This window comes from Trichechus manatus, unplaced genomic scaffold, assembly GCF_000243295.1.
Source record: "Trichechus manatus latirostris isolate Lorelei unplaced genomic scaffold, TriManLat1.0 scaffold00130, whole genome shotgun sequence".
In the NCBI taxonomy this organism is placed as follows: Eukaryota; Metazoa; Chordata; class Mammalia; order Sirenia; family Trichechidae; genus Trichechus; species Trichechus manatus.
In genome coordinates, this window is record NW_004444066.1 from 4,361,441 (window position 1) to 4,384,129 (window position 22,689).

The window sequence follows — 22,689 nt, forward strand, 5'->3', positions numbered from 1 at the left end:
TTCTATTTATTTGCTGCTACATTTGTAATATAGCTTTTTTTTTTTCATATTGACCTGGTGTTCAGAAAAACCTCATTGCTAAAGTAGCATGGACAGTATGATTCTGCTTTTATGATATCATTCCTGTCACTGTCTTCATCTATATACTTAGTTTTTAAGAGAAATAGAGAGTAAGAGAGTGAGTTCAGAAAAGATTTTCATCTAAAATTAATGACAGTGATTCTTAGTGGTATTTTTTGCTTAATTTTATGTTTTTTTTAATCAAAATTTCTCATTTCTTGATTTCTTTTTAAAGAGTATACATTACTATTTCAAAACAAATATTAAAATACAAAGTTAAAATTTAAAGAAATTAAAGAATAGGTCGTTTTCAGGCTGTTCTCATATTATCTAAAAAAATAACATTTTTGGCTGTCTACACAGTCCTACTCTACAAGTTATCCCTAATTTTTTGTTTTTTTTGGATAATATATTAAAACGTTTTACTCATGTTTATTTCTTTTATTTGATTAACTTTCTTGGGATAAATAGGATTTAACTAGAAAAAAAAATAAACTTCATGGAATTAAAAGAGTAAAGCTTAGTACCAGTGGAAACATTTTCCAGTGCTCCCATCCAATGCAAGACTTGAATAAGCACTATGTTAGGGTATTTCACCTTCCTGAGAAGAAGAAAAATGGTCAAATAAGATCAGAAATTTCTGCAACCTTTGTCTGTTTCAATCTCCTCCTCCCCTTATTTGGGTTCAGAAATCGGGGATACTAGGTACTAATGAGGGGCACTTCCACTTCTTCTACTTAAGTTTTTGTCCACATTCGTTCACTCACCTGGGAATATCTACTTGAACTTTCCTGGAGCCTCACTTCCCCTCCAAATCAGGGTTGTGCAATTGTTATCATTCAAGTAATGAAAAATCTACAGCTCGTAGAGCATCAAAGACTTGCCCAAAGTCACACTGTTGGTATGTGACAAGAGATGTGTTTTGGCTAGTTTTATTCAACCAGTTGTTGGTCTAAATAGCTGTGCTTTGCTGCCACCTTATGGGCAAATAGGGATGGTTTCAATTCCTACAATAATTAAGGTTGAAGTTGGGTTTTAAAGAGTGTTGGTAGCAGATAAAATGAAGTGTCTTTTAAGTCATGCTAAGGTGTTTGTATTATAACTCATCAAGGATAGTGATTTTTTTAAGGATTGCTAACAGAACCATATTCAAATAATTATAGAATGGAGACAGGATTATGTTTAGGAGTATACAATGGAGACTGGAGTATCAAGATAAATATCAAGTTAATCTAGTAAAACATAATGAAGACTTAGAGTAAATTAATGTCCATGGGTTGAATTAATACTTAAGATAAAATAAGTAATATATAGAAATTATAAAGTGAAATTGAGTTGGAAGGAGAAAGGACTCAAAAAGAGTAGTGGTATTGACTGAATTAAAAAAAAAATCTGGAGAAGCACATTTTTAAAGAAAAACAGGACATATAATGGAAAGATTTATTTGAAAGATTCTGTGAGTCAATGAAATTAAGAAGATGGGTACAATCTAATGATCTGGCTATATGATTTACAAGTATATAGATGTGAGTGGTATCATCAAGCAGAGGAATTAAGGTGTAGAAAGAAAAGAGAAATACAAAAGCCTGGGACTGATGACTAATTTGTTGTTGTTAGTTGCCTTTGAGCAGGCTCAGACTCATGGTGATCCCATGTACAATGGAACAAAATACTGCCTGGTCCTACATCATTCCCATGATCAGTTGCAGATCAGACAATATTCCTTTTTAATCCATATTCATTGACTGGTTTTTAGAAGTAGACCACTTGGCCTTTCATCCTAGTCTGTCTTAATCTGGAAGCTCTGTTTAAACCTGCCCACCATGGATGACCCTTCAGGTATTTGAAATATAGGTGGCATAGCTTCCAACATCACAGCAACACGTAAGCCACCACAGTACCACAAACTGACAAATGGGTGGTGGCTGCACATGAAGTGATTGGCCAAGAAAAGAAATCAGGTCTCCTGTGTGGGAGGTGAGAATTCTATCACTGAACCATCAGTACTCCATGATCAATAATTAGAAGGTAAAACATAAGGGGAACAAGACAGCTGGTGCTGGAGAGAAAGTGGAGGAGAGGGAGAGAGGGAGTAAGGGAGGGGGAAGAGGGAGAAGAAGAGGAAGAGGAGATTTGTCTCCTTTTCCCTGGAGCCGTGTGTTCATCTAGGCAAAGGCTGTACTGATGAAGCTCAGTCATTTAACAGAACATAGAAATACTCTGACCACAGCTTTACAAGGTACCAGGAAGTAAAATAGATGTTCCTTCTGAAACTAGCTGGGAGAAAGCTGTTGAGGGGAAGAGAGTATACCTGTTCATATTACTCTGTGCTCATTAAGAGCATATATGTATGCAGAAGAAATAGAACTCAAAGATGAGCATGCCCCTATATGCTTCAGAAGTTAAAATGTGTCAAGAAAATTTTAGGAAGAAACTTCAGTGCAGTGAGTTTCTCTTATATATGGCCTATCTGGCCCCGGGTTTGTAATTCTGTCAAAAAATAATCAGTTGGGCAGTAGTCTACATTGTGATTGGTCTATTTTACTTACCTTGCAGGGATTGGTTAGTTTACTAGTCAGAAAGGTAATGAGTAAAACCACCCAATAGGATTAAGCAACTTGTAGTCTACTGAGGGGATCGGTCAGTTCATGGTACTGCTGGGAGGAACACACGTTGAAATTGACCATGAGTTTGCTTATATAAGCGGCCAACCCCACACAGGTTTTTAGAGAGGTGAGAAATGAACCTCAAGACCAAGAAAAGCCTGGAGCTGAGTGGTTTGGACCCAGGGTTCCTGCACAGGGAACTTCCTAGAAGTGCTATAATAGAGGTCATGGGCTATAACACTAAAGATGGCAAAAGGCCCAGTAGGGGCCCAGTGACAGAGCCAGTGGCTGAGACTGCATACACTGCACAGTTGAGATTGCCTGCACTATGTGTATGAGATGGCTTGCACTTCATGGCTGAGAGGACCTGCACAGCTGAACAGGGTTCTACACTGGCTATGAGCTGGGCGAGTTAGCAGTAGAGAGGCCAGTGGTGGGCAGGCTTGACTTCAGAGAGACCTGACAGCAGAAAACAGCTAGGAGAGTTGAGCGGGCCGCTACACTGTATAGGAGCTGGTTCAGTTAGCAGCGGAGAGGCCTGATGGCAGATGTGCCTGATGGTAGCCAGACCTGATGGCAGAGAGACCTGATGGCAGAGAGCAGCTGGGAGAGCTGACCTGGTTAAAAGCTGTCCTGCACTAAAGAAGGGAAGGATGTACTCTCCAATTTTATGGAGTCTTCCAGACCTTATCTAGGTGCTTCCTGACCTCATCCTGAGTTGTTTCTGTTACTTCCAAGTTGATGCTAAACCACATAAGTGTGAGTATGATCTGTGAGTACTGTGTGGCCATTGCAACAAATTATCAAACCCAGCAGAGAAGTGGAGAGTGCAAGAGGGCAACAGCTGTTGTCAAAAATGGTAAAAAAAAAAAAAAAAAGAAATTGGAAGTAAAGGTATGTTTGACCTCCACCTCAGAAGAATCAGCTTTGCGCTAATCCTGATATGACTATTATTCAGCTGTAAGTAATGATTACTAAATGGAGACAATTATAACTGTGAAAAATGTAATTATAAAAACATAACTGTGGAAGAGTGGACTAAGAAAGGAGGAGGCACATGCTAGGCTAGAGCATTACAGTTGCAAAACCTAATGTCCCCTAAAAGTTTTGGTATGCTGATACATCAAGAGAGGCTCAGAGCAAGAGAAGTGGTGATTTTTTAGCCAAACAATCCCACGTACTAGGAGAAGCGAAGCTGAGATGATACCTGATTGTAGAACCTGAGCAGATCAGATGGACACTGCAGCAGACTTGAGTGGTTGGTACTTGAGCTACCTCATCCTGAGAAGAATATTTGCCCTGACAGTAGACTAATTGTTAATGACTTACCTGGACTGGTAAAATGTATGGGAAGGGAGAAGTAACCCTCCAAATACTAAGTATGTATAAAACCCATGGCAAAAAAGGTCAGAGGGTGGCCTGACCTTTTTACCTACTCATTGACCTACTGTGCAATAAGTTTCTCTTTTACATGGCCTTCATGGCCCTGGGTTTGTAATTATGCCAGAAAATAATTGGTTGGGCTGCAGTCTCGCCTATGATTTTCTATTTTATTCACCTTTCAAGGTTTGGTTGATCAACTAGTCAGAAAGATAGTGAGTAAAACCACCCGATTGGTTTGAGCAAATTTGGTCTACTGAGGGGATTGGTCAGTTCATAGTTCTGCTGTGATGGCCACATCTTGAAATTGACAAGGAGTTAGCTTATATAAGTGGCCAACCCCACAGAGATTTTTAGAGAGGGGAGGGGTGAACCTTAAGACCAAGAAGAGCTTGGAGCAGAGTGGTTTGGACCCAGGGTTCCTATGTGAGAAACTTCCTAGAAGACCTGTAATATGAGTCATGGACTGTAACACTAAAGACTATGAGAGGCCCAGATGGGGCCTGGAAGCAGAGTTGGCAGCAAAGAGGGCCTGTGCTGCAAGGCTAAGAGGGCCTGCACTGTATGACTGAGAGGGCCTGCACTGCACGACTGAGAGGGCATGCACTGTATGGCTGAGAGGGTCTGCACAGCTGAGCAGGTGGCTACACTGGCCATCAGCTGGGCCAGTAGCAGCAGAGAGACCACTGGCAGAGAGCAGCTGGAAGAGCTATCCTGGTTAAAAGCCATCCCGAATTAAAGAAGGGAGGAATACACTCTCAGTTGTGAGGGAGCCTTCCAGACCTTACTTCCTGATCCTGATACCTAGGTGTTTCTATTACTTCCAAGTTGATCCTAATCCCCAGTTGTAGTCTGTTACTTCCCTAACAAACCACACAACTGTGAGTGTGGTTTGTGAGTTCTGCGTAGCCACTGGACAAATTATCAAACGCAGCAGGGAAGTAGAGGATGCCTTGGGGGGACCAACTTGTGTCAAAAATGGTAAAAAAATTGGAAAGTGGAGGTGTGTCTGACCTCATAGGAACCAGCTTTGTGCTGATCCTGACTCCTAACCCTCATAAATTTAGAAATGTATTATGCTGCATTATAGGCAAAAAAAATACTAACAAGACAATGATGGATACCATCCAAGTAGGCCAACTTATACGGAGAAAAGTGGGGCCAGTGAAGATGCTGAGTCATGTTGACCCATGCTTGTTGTTGTTGTTTAGTTTGCCTTTAAGTAGATTCTGACTCACGGTGACCTCATATGTTACAGAGTGGAATTACTCCGTACAGATTTCTTGGATGTAATCTTAAAGGAAGCAGATTGCCAAGCTTATCTTTTGCATTACCACTGGGTGGGTTTGAACCTCCAATCTTCAAGTTAGCAGTCAAACACAAACTGTTTATGTCACCTAGGGACCTTTGACCTAAGCTAGGCATAGGTAAATTTCTCTGCTTCAAGTCTGATATTAAAAGTGAGGTTGTTTAATGAGGAGTTGCAGAATGTAGACAACAGGAATGGCCAGGCAGTGCAAAGTTCTCCATAATTCCTGTAAACTGGTTTTAAAAATGCCAAAGAAATATGAAATAAATTTCTGTCTTGTTTCTTGGAAGACAGCCTGAAGCTCTTTACATGGACTACTCCATTATTCAAACGTCTTGGTTATCTAGTTCTGCTATAACAGAAATACCACAAATGGATAGCTTCAACGAAGAGAAATTTATTCTCTCACAGTCTAGGAGACTAGAAGTCCAAATTCTGGGTGCCATCTCCAGGGGAAGGCTCTCTTTCTGTGTTGACTCTGAGCAAAGGTCCTTGTCATCAATCTTCCCCAGATGAAGGGCTTCTCAGTGCAGGGACCCCAAGTCCAAAGGACACTCTATTCTCCCGGCTCTTGTTTTTTGGTGGTATGAAGTTCCCATGTCTCTCTGCTCACTTCTTTCTTTTGTATCGCAAAAGAGATTGGTTTAAGACACAACCTAATCTTGTAGATTGAGTCCCGCTTCATTAACATAACTGCCACTAATCACATCTCATTAACATCATAGAGACAGAATTTACAACACACAGGAAAATCGCATCACATGACAAAATGGTGGACAATCACACAATACTGTGAATCATGGCCTAGCCAAGTTGACGAATATTTTGTGGGGACACAATTCAATCCATAATATCAAAGTATCAGAGAGCTGATTAATCCTAGTGTTTGTTTTTAACCCTTGACTGAAATATTCATTTTGTTTTACTTCTGAGAAGAGACACACTGATTTGAGACCCAAGTCAAATGAAAGTTTCAGAAAAGTTTATTTTTTTAGGAACAATATAGAAGACAATGAATCAGTGAGGGAAGAGGCTTAAAGGAGGAATAGCATCTTTAGTTATCTGCTACAAGCTCAGTAGGTGCACCTGTCTGCGACCAAGCATACATGCAAGGAGGGGCAAGGGATAAAAGTAAGATTGTTGTTGTTAAAAAAAAGAAGACATCTTCTTCCACATCCACATCCACTCAGCTAGCAGTGTCCATCATGGGAAAACTTAATTTTTCCCCTAGATTTCCTAAAGAAAGAGTTAGATTATACATTTTATTAAATAATAGAAAGTCAGAACTGAAAGAATACTTAAAATGTAATCTTATCTAAACCCGTTGCCGTCTAGTCAATTCTGACTCATAACAACCCTATAGGACAGAGTAGAACTGCCCCCATAGGGTGTCCAAGAAGCAGCTGGTGGATTCAACTGCTGACCTTTTGATTAGAAGCCGAGCTCTTTAACCACTGCACCACCAGGGCTTGCTGACCTAATCTAGTACCTTTATTTTATATTTGAAAACACTAACAGCCAGAGTATAAAGGTAACTGACTAAATACAAAAGCCAGGTTATTTGGATTTCCTATTCAGTAATCAAGGAGCCCTGTTGGTACAGTGGTTAAGCACTCGGCTATGAACTGAAAGATTGGCAGTTCCAACTCACCAGCCACTCTGCTTCCATAAAGATTACAGCCTTGGAAACATATGGGGCAGATCTCTTCTGTCCTATAGGGTCAATATGAGTCTGATTTGACTCCATGGCAACGGGTTTGGTTTTTTTTGGTTGGTATGCCATGATTATAAGATGCCGTTGAAGATATTATGACATATGCTACAGTCTCTTTGATAATGAGCTTTTTTAGTCAGGCCTGAGTTTTTGAAATGTGAGGCATATCAATCCTCAGCTTATTCTGTTAATACTCCCACACTTTGGCTGAATTACTCATCACTGTGGATAAACAGGGCTTTACATAGTCCTGTTGTGTGCTCTTTAAAAAAAATCACAGAATGGCTGTTGGGCTGAGGACTCCATTCTGAGGCCATGAGGAGAGATTTTTCTCCCTGTGAACTACACTGACTCATACAGGCATCAAACCTGAAATCCCAGTGTGCCCTGTTGGAGCAGTGGTTAAGAGACCAGCAGCTAACCAAAAGGTTGGCAGTTTGAATCCACTGGTCGCTCTTTGAAAACCCTATGGGGCAGTTCTACTCTGTCCTATAGGGTTACTATGAGTTGGATTTGACTTGATGGCAACGGGTTTGTTTCTTCAATTTTTTTTTTAAATCATTGATATCATGCCATATAAATCCAAAAAGACAAAGCGCTGACTCTTAGCTAAAGGAGCCAAACTTTTCAACTGCCTCATCCTAGCTCAGAGGTTCAAACACTTGAAGGATTGAAGCTATTTGAGAGAAGCCATAACCACAATTCATCTTTAAATCAAAGAATTTCAGGACTCTCAGGGATATTTAAGGAATTCAAGTGGAAACCCATCAATTGGTATGGGAACACAGGGGCTCAGAGAGAAAAGAACCTGAATAACACCATTCAGTGCAAGGTGCCTACTTTCTACTCCAGTGACCTTTCTATTAGGATATGCTCTTCTGAGTGGGAACTGATTATCTGTGCAAACTTGAGCAAATTCCTGCCTTCAGGGCTAACATGCTTGGTGGGAGGGGTAGATAGTAATTTCTGCGGAGTGAACTTATTCAACCTTCTCTTCTTTTCCCCAAATGATACTCACATACTCTCAATACACAAGATGCAGGGGTTGTCATAGGTTTGTACATTTGTGCCACAGATGGGTTGACGTATTTTTGGGCAGGGGTTCACTGTGCCAGAGTACCAACTCAAGTCTACTTTTCTATAAGGACATTTCACCTGAAATTGGGTTGAAGAGAATGATACAATTAGAATCACCCTCACAGACAGATAAGTCACCACTGGACTATGTTTAGGAAAACTTAAACATAGTACCGTGTCCCAGGATCACAAAAGCTCTCACAGCCCTTGCCTTCACATAGTAATGGAACAGGCATCTATGTGTTCTCCATTGGATAATAAATGATACCTTCATTTTCAGGATCTGCTTGGTAATAAAAAACAGAGGCCTGCTACGCAACACTGGGGAAAGGAAAAGGAAATAAACAGAACATTCTGCCAAATTTAGCTTCTTTCTCAATCTCCTTTATTCCCAGGTTATTAGACCTTGGAAGACTTTTAGAGATTTTTTTATGCCAGCTCAGCCAAAGAAACTGAAGCCCAGTAAGTGGAAAAGATACTTCATGAAAATCTACATCTTGATTTTAAATAGTTGTCACCATCTACTCTCAAAATCCTCAAGCCATCTCCTATCTTGAACATGTAGAATGTGAAACCATTTAGATCAACTCCTTGATTTGTAGGGGAAACTGAAAGTAAAGAAGGGTCTCCTTACATTCTGAGAGAATTCTTCCCTGAACAATACTGATGTCAATAATGATTTGAAGTGACTTGGGTGGTGGAGCTTGAGGATGGTAGTGTTGTGGGCTCTGTGAGTGCCGTGAGATAGGAACAGAATAAGTGTCTCAGGAGGTATAAGGTGAGAGAAAGTTTGGATTGGTATATAAAAGAAAAAGGGATAATGTTTGATCTGAGAATCTCTTTCTTCTTTTCTTCTCCATCATCTCAACCATGGCCAGGCCCCCATGCCTCCTGTATGTCTGTCACTGAACTAATTCCTCCATTTCAGGTATTCCCATTTCTTCTAATTTCCACAATTGAATTGCTTTATTCCCTTGAGTGAGATCTTTTAATGTCAATTATTTGTACATTAAAAAAAAAAAAAAATCCTATCTTCCTATTATGGGCTAAAAGATCCTATATGAACTAGATCCTCCCAACTCTTCTGAACTTACATTATACCACTTTGCTTTTTGCTCCTTCCCCTTTTTTATTTTTTTCAGATGTTCCATTCTTCTTCCATCTGATATTCTTCTGGATTATATTGAGCACCCCACCCCACCACACTTTTTTTTTTTTTTTTCTGTACTTAAACTAATTATACATTCACAGCTCTAGTTAAAACCCTCTTTCTCAGAGATATATTTTTTTAAATACAATCACAACTTCCCATTCTTTCTTTATATACCTCTAATCAGTTTGTCAGTACCCTTCTGCCAGTGTGTCATACGGTGGTATCTTGTGTGTTGCTATGATGCTAGAAGCTATGCCACCAGTATTTGAAATAGTAGCAGGGTCACCTATGGTGGGCATATTTGAATGGAGCTTCTGGACTAAGACAGACTAGGAAGAAAGACTTGGTGATCTACTTCCAAAAATTAGTCAGCAAAAACCTTATAGATCAAAACAGAACATTGTCTGACTTGCTTGCTTTAGACACATCATCAGGAAGGGTTAATCACTAGAGGAGATTACCATGTTTAGTAGAGGGCCAACAAGGGTGTGGGAGAACCTCGGTCAGAAGGATTGGCACAAGAGCCATGATGGACTCAACCATGCCAGCAATCATATGAATGATGCAAGACCGGGCAACGTTTTGTTCTGTTGCATATAAGGTCATGTGAGTCAGAGTCGACTCAACAGAAGCTATCTGCCTCTATCTATTCAATCAGTTTGTTATCTTAGTTATCTAGTGCTGCTATAACAGACATACCACAAGTGGATGGCTTTAACAAAGAGAAATTTATTCTCTCGCAGTGTAGTAGGCTAGAAGTCTGAATTCAGGGTACCAACTCCAAGGGAAGGCTTTCTCTCTCTGTCAGCTCTGGGAGAAGGTCCTTGTCATCAATCTTCCCCAGTCGAGGAGCTTCTTAGTGCAGGGACCCCTGATCCAAAGGTTGCACTATTCTCCTGGCTCTTGTTTCTTTATGGTTTGAGGTTTCCCTATCTCTCTGCTCGCTTCTCTCTTTTATATCTCAGAAGAGATTGACTTATGACACAACCTAGTCTTGTAGATTGAGTCCTACCTCATTAACGTAACTGCCACTAATCCCACCTCATTAACGTCATAGAGGTAGGATTTACAACACGTAGGAAAACCACATTGTATGAAAAAATGGTGGACAATCACACCATATTGGGAATCATGGACTAGCTAAGTTAGCACACATTTTTTGGGGGGAACACAATTCAATCCATAAAAGTACTTGTGTAATTCTTTACTAATGCCACACCCTCTAAAGGAATATAAGCCCATGAGGGTGAAGTCTATGTCTGATTATGGTAAACATTGTGTGCCCTGAGTCCAGCACATCTCCTGGCTCTTAGTCTCCTGGCTCTAAAAATATTTTCAAAATGAATAAATGGCATATAAAATAGTTCAATCTGAAGGAAAATAGAGTAATTAAATACAAGAGCAAGAATAGTTAGTATCACTGTCTATGAATATAATTTTTTTTCTCTTCCATGTATGATTTGTGTCCATCAGGTAGGTAAAGTTCTCCACCTACTGTTGTAACTGTAGCATCTCCTACACCTCCCTCCTTATCTGTGATCCCCTCACATAGGTCTTCCTTCAGTCAGTGACTCAAGTAGATAGAGTCTTCCTCACTTCTCTCCACCAAGGTAGCTCCTTTTTACATGTCAAGTTTCAGCTTAGGTGTCCCCATGTCATAGAGACCTTCACTGATTACATTTTTTATAGTAGTATCTCTTCCCCCAATAGATATTCCATTCTTAACATCCTATTTCTTTTATTTACAGAATTTACATAAATCATATTTTTCCCTTTTTTCTTGCTATTTTTAAGCTTCATGAGAGAAGGAAATATATCTGTTTTCCTCAATATTGTAAATTCAGGGCAAAGCACAGGCAATCAGTAATATTTCTTGAAGAAAATAAGTAAGAATGAGTAAGTGTTTGGGAACTGATGGGTAAGGAGAGGACTCCTCCTGCAAGTAACCTCCTAGGAGGAAGATTTTAGGACTGAACTCTATGGGAACAGAGTCTAAATCCTGTACAAGTTCTACAGATTCTTTTGCTAAAACTGTAGCCCTGTCAGGTTCTACACTCTGATTCATAGGGCCCTAGAAGTCCCCCTAAAAACCAAAGCCAAATCCATTGCCTTTGAGTAGATGCCAACTCATGGAGAATCAAGGTGTTACAGAGTAGAACTGCTTCATAGGATTTTCTTGGTTGCAATCTTTATAGCAGCAGGTTGCCAGGCCTTTGTTCCACAGCCACTGGGTGGGTTCAAACGGTCAACCTTTAGGTTAGTAGTCTATCAAAAATAGTTTGCACCACCCAGGGATCTAAAAGGCTCAGCTACACTCAAAATAACTCTCTTGCCAGTCTACTAGTGATTGACTTTCATTCAAAAAGAAAAAAAAAATTGACTTTTTAATTGACTAGTGAGATTACAGCATAAATTTTCTTGAAGTGAAGGAGTACATTGCTGCAATGTACACCAAAATGAAAAGAATAATCTCTCTTTCATTTTTTCCCTCAATTGCTAAACATTTATTGACCTCATAATATGCTCCATCCTGGGAGGAGTAGGCAAAAATGAAAACGATGTCTCATTCATTTTGCCCTCATGCAAGCTGCAAACATAATTTGAGGCCTTGTTCTGAGGTTTCTTATTCCTTTACATTTTTCTCTATCCATATTCTAGAGGTTGCTTTCCTTATTCCTAACTCACATTGATAGTCTTTGCACATCTCAGGGCATTTAGGAGCATTTCTTACAGCCATTGCCTCCACCAAACCTTGAGCTTCTTGAGACCAGGAACCATGTGATGCCCAAGTCTGTAGGCTCTTAAGAACCTGCCATGCACCTAGAAATTGCTGGTGCTCATAAAGATTTTTTGGGCACTATTACGATTCCCTGGTGTACATATGACTCATCCAGCCTTAGTTCCCAGTTTGGATCACTCTCCTCTGGGCTCCTGTGACTGCTGTTAACCTGCCACACTCATATGGTGAGCCTTGATGAATGTTACAGATGACCTTGCAGCAGTGAGATTGTAAAATGGCACCTCCAAAGAAAACTCAGATTAGAATCTCAGAAATCTAGTGGGACAGTACCTTAAAAGGTCCTGATGGTGGCCACCACTCTCGATGTCCTGAAACCAGAGCATAGTTGAAAATAGTTATAAAGGTGAATCTCTGGCAAAGCATACCTAAATCTGTTAGTAAAATAAAAGAGTGTTAATTTATTATCAAGGAAGTTTGCAATAATTGAAAATATGATTTAACTTTCACATATATTCATACTTTTTATTGAAAATGTGGAATAACTCTGCTTGTTACACATGGCGAAAGACTAAATGGATGTATCACTACTCTAATAATTGTTGTCAGTCCAGACTACCAAATAATTCCCTATAGATTTTTTATGAACATTTATTAGCCTCGGCTTGACAGGATTCAACATATAGAAGAAATCAACATGTGAAAAAAATCAGAAAATGCTAGAGCTTTGATGTGATCTTTTAGCCCAATCCCCATATTTCAGAAAGAGGGAAGATACTGGCTTATGTAATACACAGGAATTCATGGTAGATATGTGAAAAAAAAACAGGATCTCTAGTCCTTGAGGCTAGGTCTCTTTATAACTTGCTACATGACTTCTCTAGAATAGAACACAAAAGATAAAGATCCATTCAAATATATGGCAATGCATTTTCAAAGGATCTGAATTATTGTGATGGGCTCTTGTTAAGGCACATTGCCAGTCATTTTTAAATGTTGCATTGATTCATCTAAACTCCCTCCTTCCTTCACATGTAGTAGATGGAGAAACTGAAGCCCCTGTCTATTAGTCCAAAACATTTTGCATCTCACTTCTTGGTCTCTGTCTATATAGATAAATAGATATGGTAAAATGATCCACTCAAATAATTTTTTTCCTTTTAATTTCAAAGCATTTTCTTTTGGATTACAATGTCAGAGCCCACAAATCAAACTCACATGCCAACCAGGAACAGCCAAATTACTCACCAGAAAGTACCACAGAATACATCAGGCTGAAGAATAAAAGCAAGTAGATTACTGGGAAAGAGTTGGCCATTTTTCCTCATGGTGTGTTCTTAGCATGATGCTCCGAAATACTGCCTCCAAGTGTTGTACTCTAATACAACCACCTAAAGCAAAGATAATCAGGATATTAGCACCACATTTGAAATGACTACTCAATTCCAGTCTGTCCATTGCACCCTCTGTACACTGTACCTGGAAGGCTTATTTCACCCTTCCCTAAGAACAAATGGTTAGGAAAGGTTTATACTTGACTGAACACAGATAAAATAAATACAGTTCTGTGACTACTCAGAAAACCAAAATAAATCAAAGTTTACTCTATTATTTTACTCTAAAGGTATAAAAGACAAATCCTTATGTGAAAACTCACTCAGATTTATTGTGTGAGAGGATGCAAAGAAAATGATGAGGCTACCAGAGGCTGCTAGACAGCAAGAGCTTTTCAACAGAGAAAGCAGGCCTCTACTGGCTCAGGAAGCAGAGACTACATTTTGGGATCAGGGCAAAGATTTCTAATATTCCAGGAATGTTCGTCTGTGCTGAAAATCTTTTGAATTTGAATGATAGACTCTCTTGGGACATTACAAAAGAGTTCAGGGAAGAAAAAGTATTCTGTATTGTTTCATGGGGGCCACAAAGCTACCTTAATCCAGACACAGAAAGGGAGAAGAAAAACAACATATCCTCTCTCTGGAATACTTCCCCTAGTAGCACATTTCTAAGCCCAGGAAATGATATTTGCAACTTCTGGGGCCTGACCAAGGATCACATTTGAGTCTGTCTTCCAAAACTTACAAAAGTGACATAATCCTCCCTATGACAATTAGACCTTCATCCATGATTTGCTGCATATGTCAATAGGTAAATTAAATAAATACTTTACTGATATGCTGTGGTGTAACGTGTTATCCAAGACACTGAAATGTCTCCAGAATCATCCATTCCCTAGGATAGTTGAGGTTCTTGGCACAATGTCCAGGGCTGTCTACTCTGCCTGCTCCTGAGACATTCTGCAACACCAAGTTTGTACTATGCACACACCACCTCATCCTGCGATCTTCCCTGAATTCCTCCAGAAAAGCAACAGGAACAGTGGGCAAGCTATCTGCAGCCAGAAACCTAAAGTACGATGCCTGGTGTCCACTCTCCCCACCCTCTATCTCCGTGCCCCAGTTTACCCACCTCAGAAAGAAGAGAAAGGAAAGAGAGAGGCAAGGTGCTCCTTTGTGACTGTGCCTCTCCTCTGAGAAGTGTGTGTTAGGGCCTCAGGAGGGGAGAGAGTGGCTGCTGCCCAGGAGAGAAAAGGCACTGACGCATTGTGTGCTGGGCAGATCAGACCCTGGGGCGGGCCCATCATTTGGACTGAAACAAGGTCAATCCTCAGCAGGGGTTGCTGGGGAGAGCATCACAGAGCTGCCCGGGGCACTTGAGAGAGGTGGCGTTGGAGCAGATAGCTGAACAGGATGGGAATCCAGAGAGAAGCAATAGCATGAAAAAGCCTACCACAGCATAAAAGAGCAACATGTTCCACACAATAATTAGAACTTTTGGCCAGAATGTGGAATGTGTAGAGACAGCAGAGGAAGAGAAGGCTGAGTAGGAGCTCGTAGTGCCAGAGAAGTTCCTTAGATGCCATTTGCAGTGGGTTCAGCCTTATCCCTGTAGCAAACCAGTCTTTTCAGTTTTGTAATAGAGAAAATATGTTATCATAGCTGAGTTTCCTCCTGTTATCTGAACTTCCTGCCTCTACCTTTCTTTCTATAAAGAGTAATTATTCTCTATAAAGGAAATACAATTCACTTTAGAAAATGGGGAAAACAGAAATATTAAAAAAAAGGTCTGAAATCACAACTCATAATTATTAAACATATATTGAATTATTAAATTCATTGGGAATCCCAGAACATTTTACTGTGCTCATGAGGAAGCGGTACATAGATCAAAAGGCAGTTGTTTGAAGAGAACAAGGGGATACTGCCTGGTTTAAAGTCAGGAAATCACGCGTCAGTGTTGTATCATTTCACCATATTATTCAGTCTGTATGCTAAGCAAATAATCTGAGAAGCTAGACTATATGAAGAAGAATGCAGCATCAGGATTGGAGGAAGACTTGTTAATAACCTGCGTTACGCAGATGACACAACCTTGCTTCCTGAAAGTCAAGAGAACTTGAAGCACTTACTGATGAAGACCAAAGAAAACAGCCTTCAGTATGAATTACACCTCAACATAAAACAAAAATCCTCACAACCAGACCAATAAGCGACCTCATGATAAATGGGGAAAAGATTGAAGTTGTCAAGCATTTCATTTTACTTGGATCTGCGATCAACACCCATGGAAGCAGCTGTCAAGAAATCAAAAGACGCATTGCATTGGGCAAATCTGCTGCAAAAGACCTCTCTGAAGTGTTAAAAAGCAAAGATGTCACCTTGAAGACTAAGGTGCGCCTGACTAAAGCCGTGGTGTTTTCAATCGCCTCATATGCATGCGAAAGCTGGACAATAAATAAGGAAGACAAAAGAAGAATTCATGCCTTTGAATTATGATGTTGGAAAAGAATATTGAATATACCATGGACTGCCAGAAGAACAAACAAGTCTGTCTTAGAAGAAGTACAGCCAGAGTGCGCCTTGGAAAAGAGGATGCCAAGACTTCCTCTCATGTACTTTGGACATGTTATCAGGAGGGAATAATCCCTGGAGAAGAATATCATGCTTGGTAAAGTAGAGGGTCAATGAAAAAGAGGAGGCCCTCAAAGAGATGGATCGACATAGTGGCTGCAACAATGGGCTCAAGCATAACAATGACTGTGAGGATGGCGCAGATCTGGGCAGTGTTTCATTCTGTTATACATGGAGTCACTATGACTCAGAACCGACTTGATGGCATCTAACAGCAACAACAGTCAATCTGGGGAATTTTGAAATTAAGGAAAAAATGAACATAATAATAAAAAAAATGACATTATTGTATTCTGTTGTAGGGAAAAAACATCACAAAGTTTAATAAAGCAAAAATAAAGTTTTATTTGGCATATATTCAAAAGAGCAAACGTGGGAAGCGGACAAGCATGCTGCCAGAGCTAATGTCTGCCCGATTCCAAGGAAGGTTACATCACAAAATGGGTAGAATCATTGAAAGCTTCACCTTTTCACAGATTGGCTAGAAATTGTAATCTGACATTTTGAATCATCTTTCTTAACAATCATTTGTAGAGCTTTCAGTAAGAACAGTCAGGAGGGTCTTCATTGGTCCAACAAATTTCTGTTCACTGAATGCTAATAGAAAAAGATAAGAGTGGGAAGGCTTTTGTGTTCTGCTTGATTAGCTTTACGTGAAAGTTTCCCTAAAAGATATTTTTCTTCCCTAAAAGATAATTTCCAAGACTGTCCCATCTATTGTCTTTATCTCAGTGCCTAGTTGATATGTCCTTTTGAGTCCTTGTGGACCCTGGTGGAATATTCTACCTGTGGAGATACTATAAAATAGATTATAATAGTTTATCAAAGAGCTTTATTCTGATTGGTTTAATGATAAATAAGCACTTATGTAAGTTTAATAGTCCAAATACTCGAAAGAATTAATGAGAATAAATTCCTTCTGACAAAGTTTTATGTCAATTTAAAATCAGTTTCCAAGCTACTTAGGCTAGATTAAGTATACGGAATGTGTTTTGTTGAGAGAAAAAATAGTAATTTTGTCCTAAATTGAAAGAAACTAGTTGTTCCAGAATGAGAAAGAGAAAAGAAAATTAGGATGGATATGGAAGGTTAGAAAAAGGTTAAAAGACGGTTAAGAGGAAAGTTGAGATGAGAAGGCAAAATAGCTTATCAAGATAATAGTAAAAAAGAAAAATAAATTGGTTCTTGAAAGTAGCCTGAGAAATTAAGGCATCTTTTTTGGTTTGTTTGTTTTCCTTTAGAAAATACTTGTTGTTAGGTTTCATCAAGTTGTTCCGACTCATAGCGACCCCATCATCAACACTGTCGGTAATAGGATAATATCCATATGCCTACAAGGAAGACCAGTTAATATGACTATGATTCAAATTTATACAGCAACCACTAAGGCCAAATATGAAGAAATTGAAGATTTTTACCAACTTTTGCAGTCTGAAATTGATCAAACATGCAATCGGGATGCATTGATAATAACTAGTGATTGGAATGTAAAACTTGAAACAAAGATGTATCCAAACCAAAACCAAACCCGTTGCTGTCAAGTGGATTACAACTCATAGCGACCCTATAATGACCCTACAGGACAGAGTAGAACTGCCTCATAGGGTTTCCAACAAGTGCCTGGTAGATTCTAACTGCCGACCTTTTGGTTAGCAGCCATAGCTCTTAACCACTACTCCACCAGGGTTTCCAAGAAGAAGGATTGGTAGTTAGAAAATATGGCCTTGGTGATAGAAACAATGCTGGAGAGCCCATGATAGAGTTTTGCAAGACTAATGACTTCTTCATTGAAAATGCTTTTTTTCCACAACATAAACGACAACAATATACGTGGACCTTACCAGATGGAATACATAGGAAACAAATCAACTGTATCTGTGGAAAGAGATGATGAAAAATCTCAGTATCATCAGTCAGAACAAGGCCAGGGGCTGACTATGGAACTATCAATTGCTCATAGGCAAGTTCAAGTTAAAACTGAAGAAAATTAGAACAAGTCCACAAGAGCAAAAGTATGACCATGAGTATATCCCACCTGAATTTAGAGACCATCTCAAGAATAGATTCGATGCACTAAACACTAAAGGCCGAAGACAAGATGAGTTGCAGGATGACATCAAGGAAATCATCCATGAAGAAACCAAGGGGTCATTAAAAAGACAGGAAAGAAAAAAAAGATCAAAATGGATGTCAGAAGAGACTCTGAAACTTGCTCTTGAATGTTGAGTAGCTAAAGCAAAAGGAAGAAATGTTGAAGTAAAAGAGCTAGACAGAAGATTTTGAAAGGGTGGCTCAGGAAGACAACGTAAAATATTATAATGACGTGAGCAAAGACCTGTAGATAGAAAACCAAAAAGGAAGAAAACACTTGGCACTTCTCACACTGAAAGAACTGAAGAAAAAATTCAAGCTTGGAGTTACAATATTGAAGGGTTATGTGGAGAAAATATTAAATGATGCAGGAAGAATTAAAGGAAGATGAAAGGAATACAGAGTCACTATACCAAAAAAAATTGGTAGATGTTTAGCCATTTCAGGAGGTAGCATATGATCAAGAACCAATGGTACTGACGGAAGAAGGTCCAAGGTGCAGTGAAGGCATTGGCAAAAAACGAGGCTCCAGAAATTGATAGAATACCAGTTGAGATGTTTCAACAAAAGGATGCAACACTGGAAGTGCTCATACATCTATGTCAAGAAATTTGGAATACAGCTACCTGGCAAATGGACTGGAAGAGATGCATATTTATGCCTGTTCCAAAGAAAGGTGATTCAACTGAATGAGGAAATTATCAAACAATAACATTAATATCACATACAAGTAAAATTTTACTGAAGATCATTCAAAAGTGGCTGCAGCAGTACATCAACAGGGAACTACTAGAAATTCAAGCCGGATTCAGAAGAGGACGTGGAACCAAGGATATCATAGTTGATGTCAGATGGATCCTGGCTGAAAGCAGAGAATAATGGAAAGATGTTTACGTGTGTTTTATTGACTATGAAAAGGCATTCAACTATGTGAATCATAACAAATTATGGATAATATTGCGAAGAATGGGAAGTCCAGAACAGTTAATTGTGCTCATGAGGAACTTGTACATAGATCAAGAGGCAGTCGCTTGAACAGAACAAGGGGATACCATTTGGTTTAAAGTCAGGAAAGGTGTGCATCAGGGTTGGATCCTTTCACCATACTTTCAATCTGTATGCTGAGCAAATAATCCGAGAAACTGGACTATATGAAGAAGAACAGAGCATCAGGATTTCAGGAATACTCATTAACAACCTGCATTATGCAGATGATACAACCTTGCTTGTTGAAAGTGAAGAGGACTTGAAGTACTTACTGATGAATATCAAAGACCACAGCCTTCAGTATGGATTACACCTCAAGATAAAGAAAACAAAAATCCTCAAAACTGGACAAATAAGCAACATCATGAAAAATGGAGAAAAGCTTGAAGTTGTCAGCAATTTCATTGTACTTGAATCCACAATCAATACCCATGGAAACAGCAGTCAAGAAATCAAAAGACACATTGCATTTAGCAAACCTGCTGCGAAAGACCTCTTGAAAGTGTTAAAAAGTGAAGATGTCACCTTGAAGACTAAGGTGCTCCTGACCCAAGCCATGGTGTTTTCAATCACCTCATATGCATGCAAAAGCTGGATGATGAACAAGGAAGGCTGAAGAACTGATGCCTTTGAATTGTGGTGTTGGTGAAAAATATTGTATATACCATGGACTGCCAGAAGAATGAACAAATCTGTCTTGGAAGAACAACCAGAATGCTCCTTACAAGCAAGGATGGTGAGACTATGTCTCACATACTTTGGACATGTTATCAGGAGGGATCAGTCCTTGGAGAAGGACATCATGGTTGGTAAAGCAGAGGATCAGCAAAAAAGAGGAAGACCTTCAACGAGATGGATTGACACAGTGGCTGCAACAATGGGCTCAAGTATAACAATGATTGTGAGGATGGCGCAAGACCGGGCAGTGTTTCGTTCTATTGTGCATAGGATCACTATGAGTTGGAACCGACTCCATGGCATCTAACAACAACAACAACAACAACTGCTTTGAGTAGGCAGCTCTTCCCCAGTCATATTCTGAGTGCCTTCGAACCTGAGGAGCTCATCTTCTGGCACTACATCAGACAATGATTCCTGCTATTTATAAGGTTTTCACTGCCAATTTTTTTTTTCAGAAGTAGATCTCCATGTCCCTTTTCCTTGTCTGTCTTAGTCTAGAAGCTTCACTGATACCTGTCCACTATGGTTGACCCTGCTGGTATTTGAAATACTGGTGGCATAGCTTCCAGCATCACTGCAACAAGGAAGCCACCATAGTATGGCAAACTGACAAACAAGTGGTGGATGTATGATAAGTCTTAAATCAATTATCTCAGCTTATACTTAAGCCTAGAAAAAGAAGAGCAAATTAAACTGAAAGTGAACTAAGAAATGAAATACCATATTTTTATGCAAATAACGCATGTGTTCTTTTTTTTTGCCAACTATTCCTTCCTCCAAGGTATTTTTGTAACACACTATATTAATTTTTTTTGCAGCAACATGTAAAAAAAGAAAAGCATAGCACCCTCATGGGAGAAGGGCATTGATGGCAAAAAAAAAAAAATAGAACATGTGCATTATTTACATAAAAATACAGTAATAAAGATTAAACTGGAAATCAATAAAACTCGAGACAGAAAAACAATAGAGAAAATTTTTTGAAGCCAAAAGCTGGTTTTTTGAGATCAGTTAGATGAATAAACCTTTAGAGGGAGAGAGATACAAATATCTAAAAGTATAAATGAAAATGCTGACATTACAACTGTCGCTACAGAAGTAAAAAATTTTAAGAGAATACTATGAACAATTCTTTGCTAACAAATTAGGTAATCTAGGTGAAATGGATAAATTCCTAGAAACATATAAACTTCCTACATTGACTCAAGAAGAAGTAGAAGATCTCAACAAAGAGAAAACAAGGGACGAGACTGAATCAGTAATCAAAAGCTCTAACAAAGAACAGTCAGTGACCAGATGGTTTCATTGAGGGATCCCAACAAATGTTTGCAGAAGTGACTCCAATCCTTCTTAATATTTTTCAAAAAATAGAAGAGAAGGGACCACTTCTCAACTCATTCTATGAGGCTAGCATTACCCTGATACCAAAGCCAGACAAAGACACCACAAGAAAATAACACTACAGAGCAATATCCCCTATGATTAGAGATGTAAATTTCTCAGCATTATATTACTAGGGAAGACTTTTGAAAAAATCCATCACCCTTTCATAATAAAAATACTCAACAAGCTATGAATAGAAGGAGGAATTCCTCAGCCTGATAAAGGGCAATTATGAAAAACTCACAGTTAATATCACACTCAATGGAGAACGACTGAGAGTGCTCCCCTTAACACCAGGAAAAACAAGAGGATGACCGCTCTCACCACTGCTGTTCAATATTGTACTGGAAGTTCTAGCCAGAACAATTAGGCAAGAATAGGAAACAAAGGACATCTACATTGGAAAGCAAGCAGTAAAATTCTCCCATTTCTCAGATGATGTGATCATATACATAGAAAACCCCAAAGAATCTACAAGAAAACTACCAGAACTAATACCAAATTTTTACACATATAACATGTACATTATACACTTTTTTTTGCTAACTGTGCCCTCCCTCCACCAAGTATTTTTGTAAGTGCCCTATGCTAATTGTTATACAGCAACATATAAATAAATTAGCGTAGCATGCTTAGAAAAATACCTCACGGGGGGAGGTTGTGGTTGGCAAAAAAGTGTATAACGTGCGTTGTTTGCATAAAGTATGGTAAATAAATTCAGTGAAGTGCCAGGATACAATTTCAGTACACAAAAATTATTAGAGTTTTTATACTTCAGCAACAAGCAATCTGAAAAGGAAATTAAGGAAACTATTCAGTTTACAATAGCATCTAAGAGAATGAAATACCTAGGAATAAATTTAACCATATACGGAATTGCAAGTGACTTCTAATAGCCAAAGCAATCTTGAAAAAAAATACACAAAGTAGGAGCACTCACACTTCTAGATCACAAAATATAAAGCTACAGTAATCAAAACAGTCTTCTACTGGTATAATAATAGCTATATAAACCAATGGAATAGAATTGAGACTCCAGAAATAAAACCACTCATCTATAAACCTGTTGGCCATCAAGTCAATTCTGACTCATAGTGACCTTATAGAACAGAGGAGAACTACCCCATAGGGTTTCCAAGGAGCAGTTGGTGGATTCCAATTGCCGGCCTTTTGGTTAGCAGCTGTAGCTCACCATAGCTCTTAACCACTGTGCCACCAGGGCTCCTATCTATGGTCAACTGATTTTTGTTGAGGGTTATAAATCCATTCAATAGGGAAAGAATAGCTTCTTTAATAAACGGTGTACGGACAACTGAATTTACACATGCAAAAAATGAGAGACTATCTACCATACAGGAAAAGTAATTCAAAATGGATCAAGGCCCTAATTTTAAGGACTAAAAAACATAAAGCTCTTAGAATAAAAGATAAAGTTAATGCTTTAGGACCTAGCTTTTAATAATAGATTCTCAGATATGACACCAAAAGCAAGAGCAACAAAAGACAAAATAGATAAAGTAGACTTCATCAAAATTGAAAA

The 22,689-nt window shown here is 39.0% G+C and overlaps 1 protein-coding gene across 1 annotated transcript; it reads right to left on the minus strand.

Moving 5' to 3' along the window:
• Positions 1-6,545: 6,545 nt before the first annotated feature.
• SPINK14 (serine peptidase inhibitor Kazal type 14 (putative)) lies at positions 6,546-12,598 on the minus strand. The gene is made up of 4 exons (XM_023739183.1): positions 12,559-12,598; positions 12,370-12,470; positions 8,088-8,224; positions 6,546-6,591 (listed from the first exon to the last, which is right to left on the minus strand). The coding sequence occupies exons 1-4, from the start codon at positions 12,596-12,598 to the stop codon at positions 6,546-6,548; spliced, it is 324 nt and encodes a 107-aa protein (XP_023594951.1).
• Positions 12,599-22,689: the final 10,091 nt, after the last annotated feature.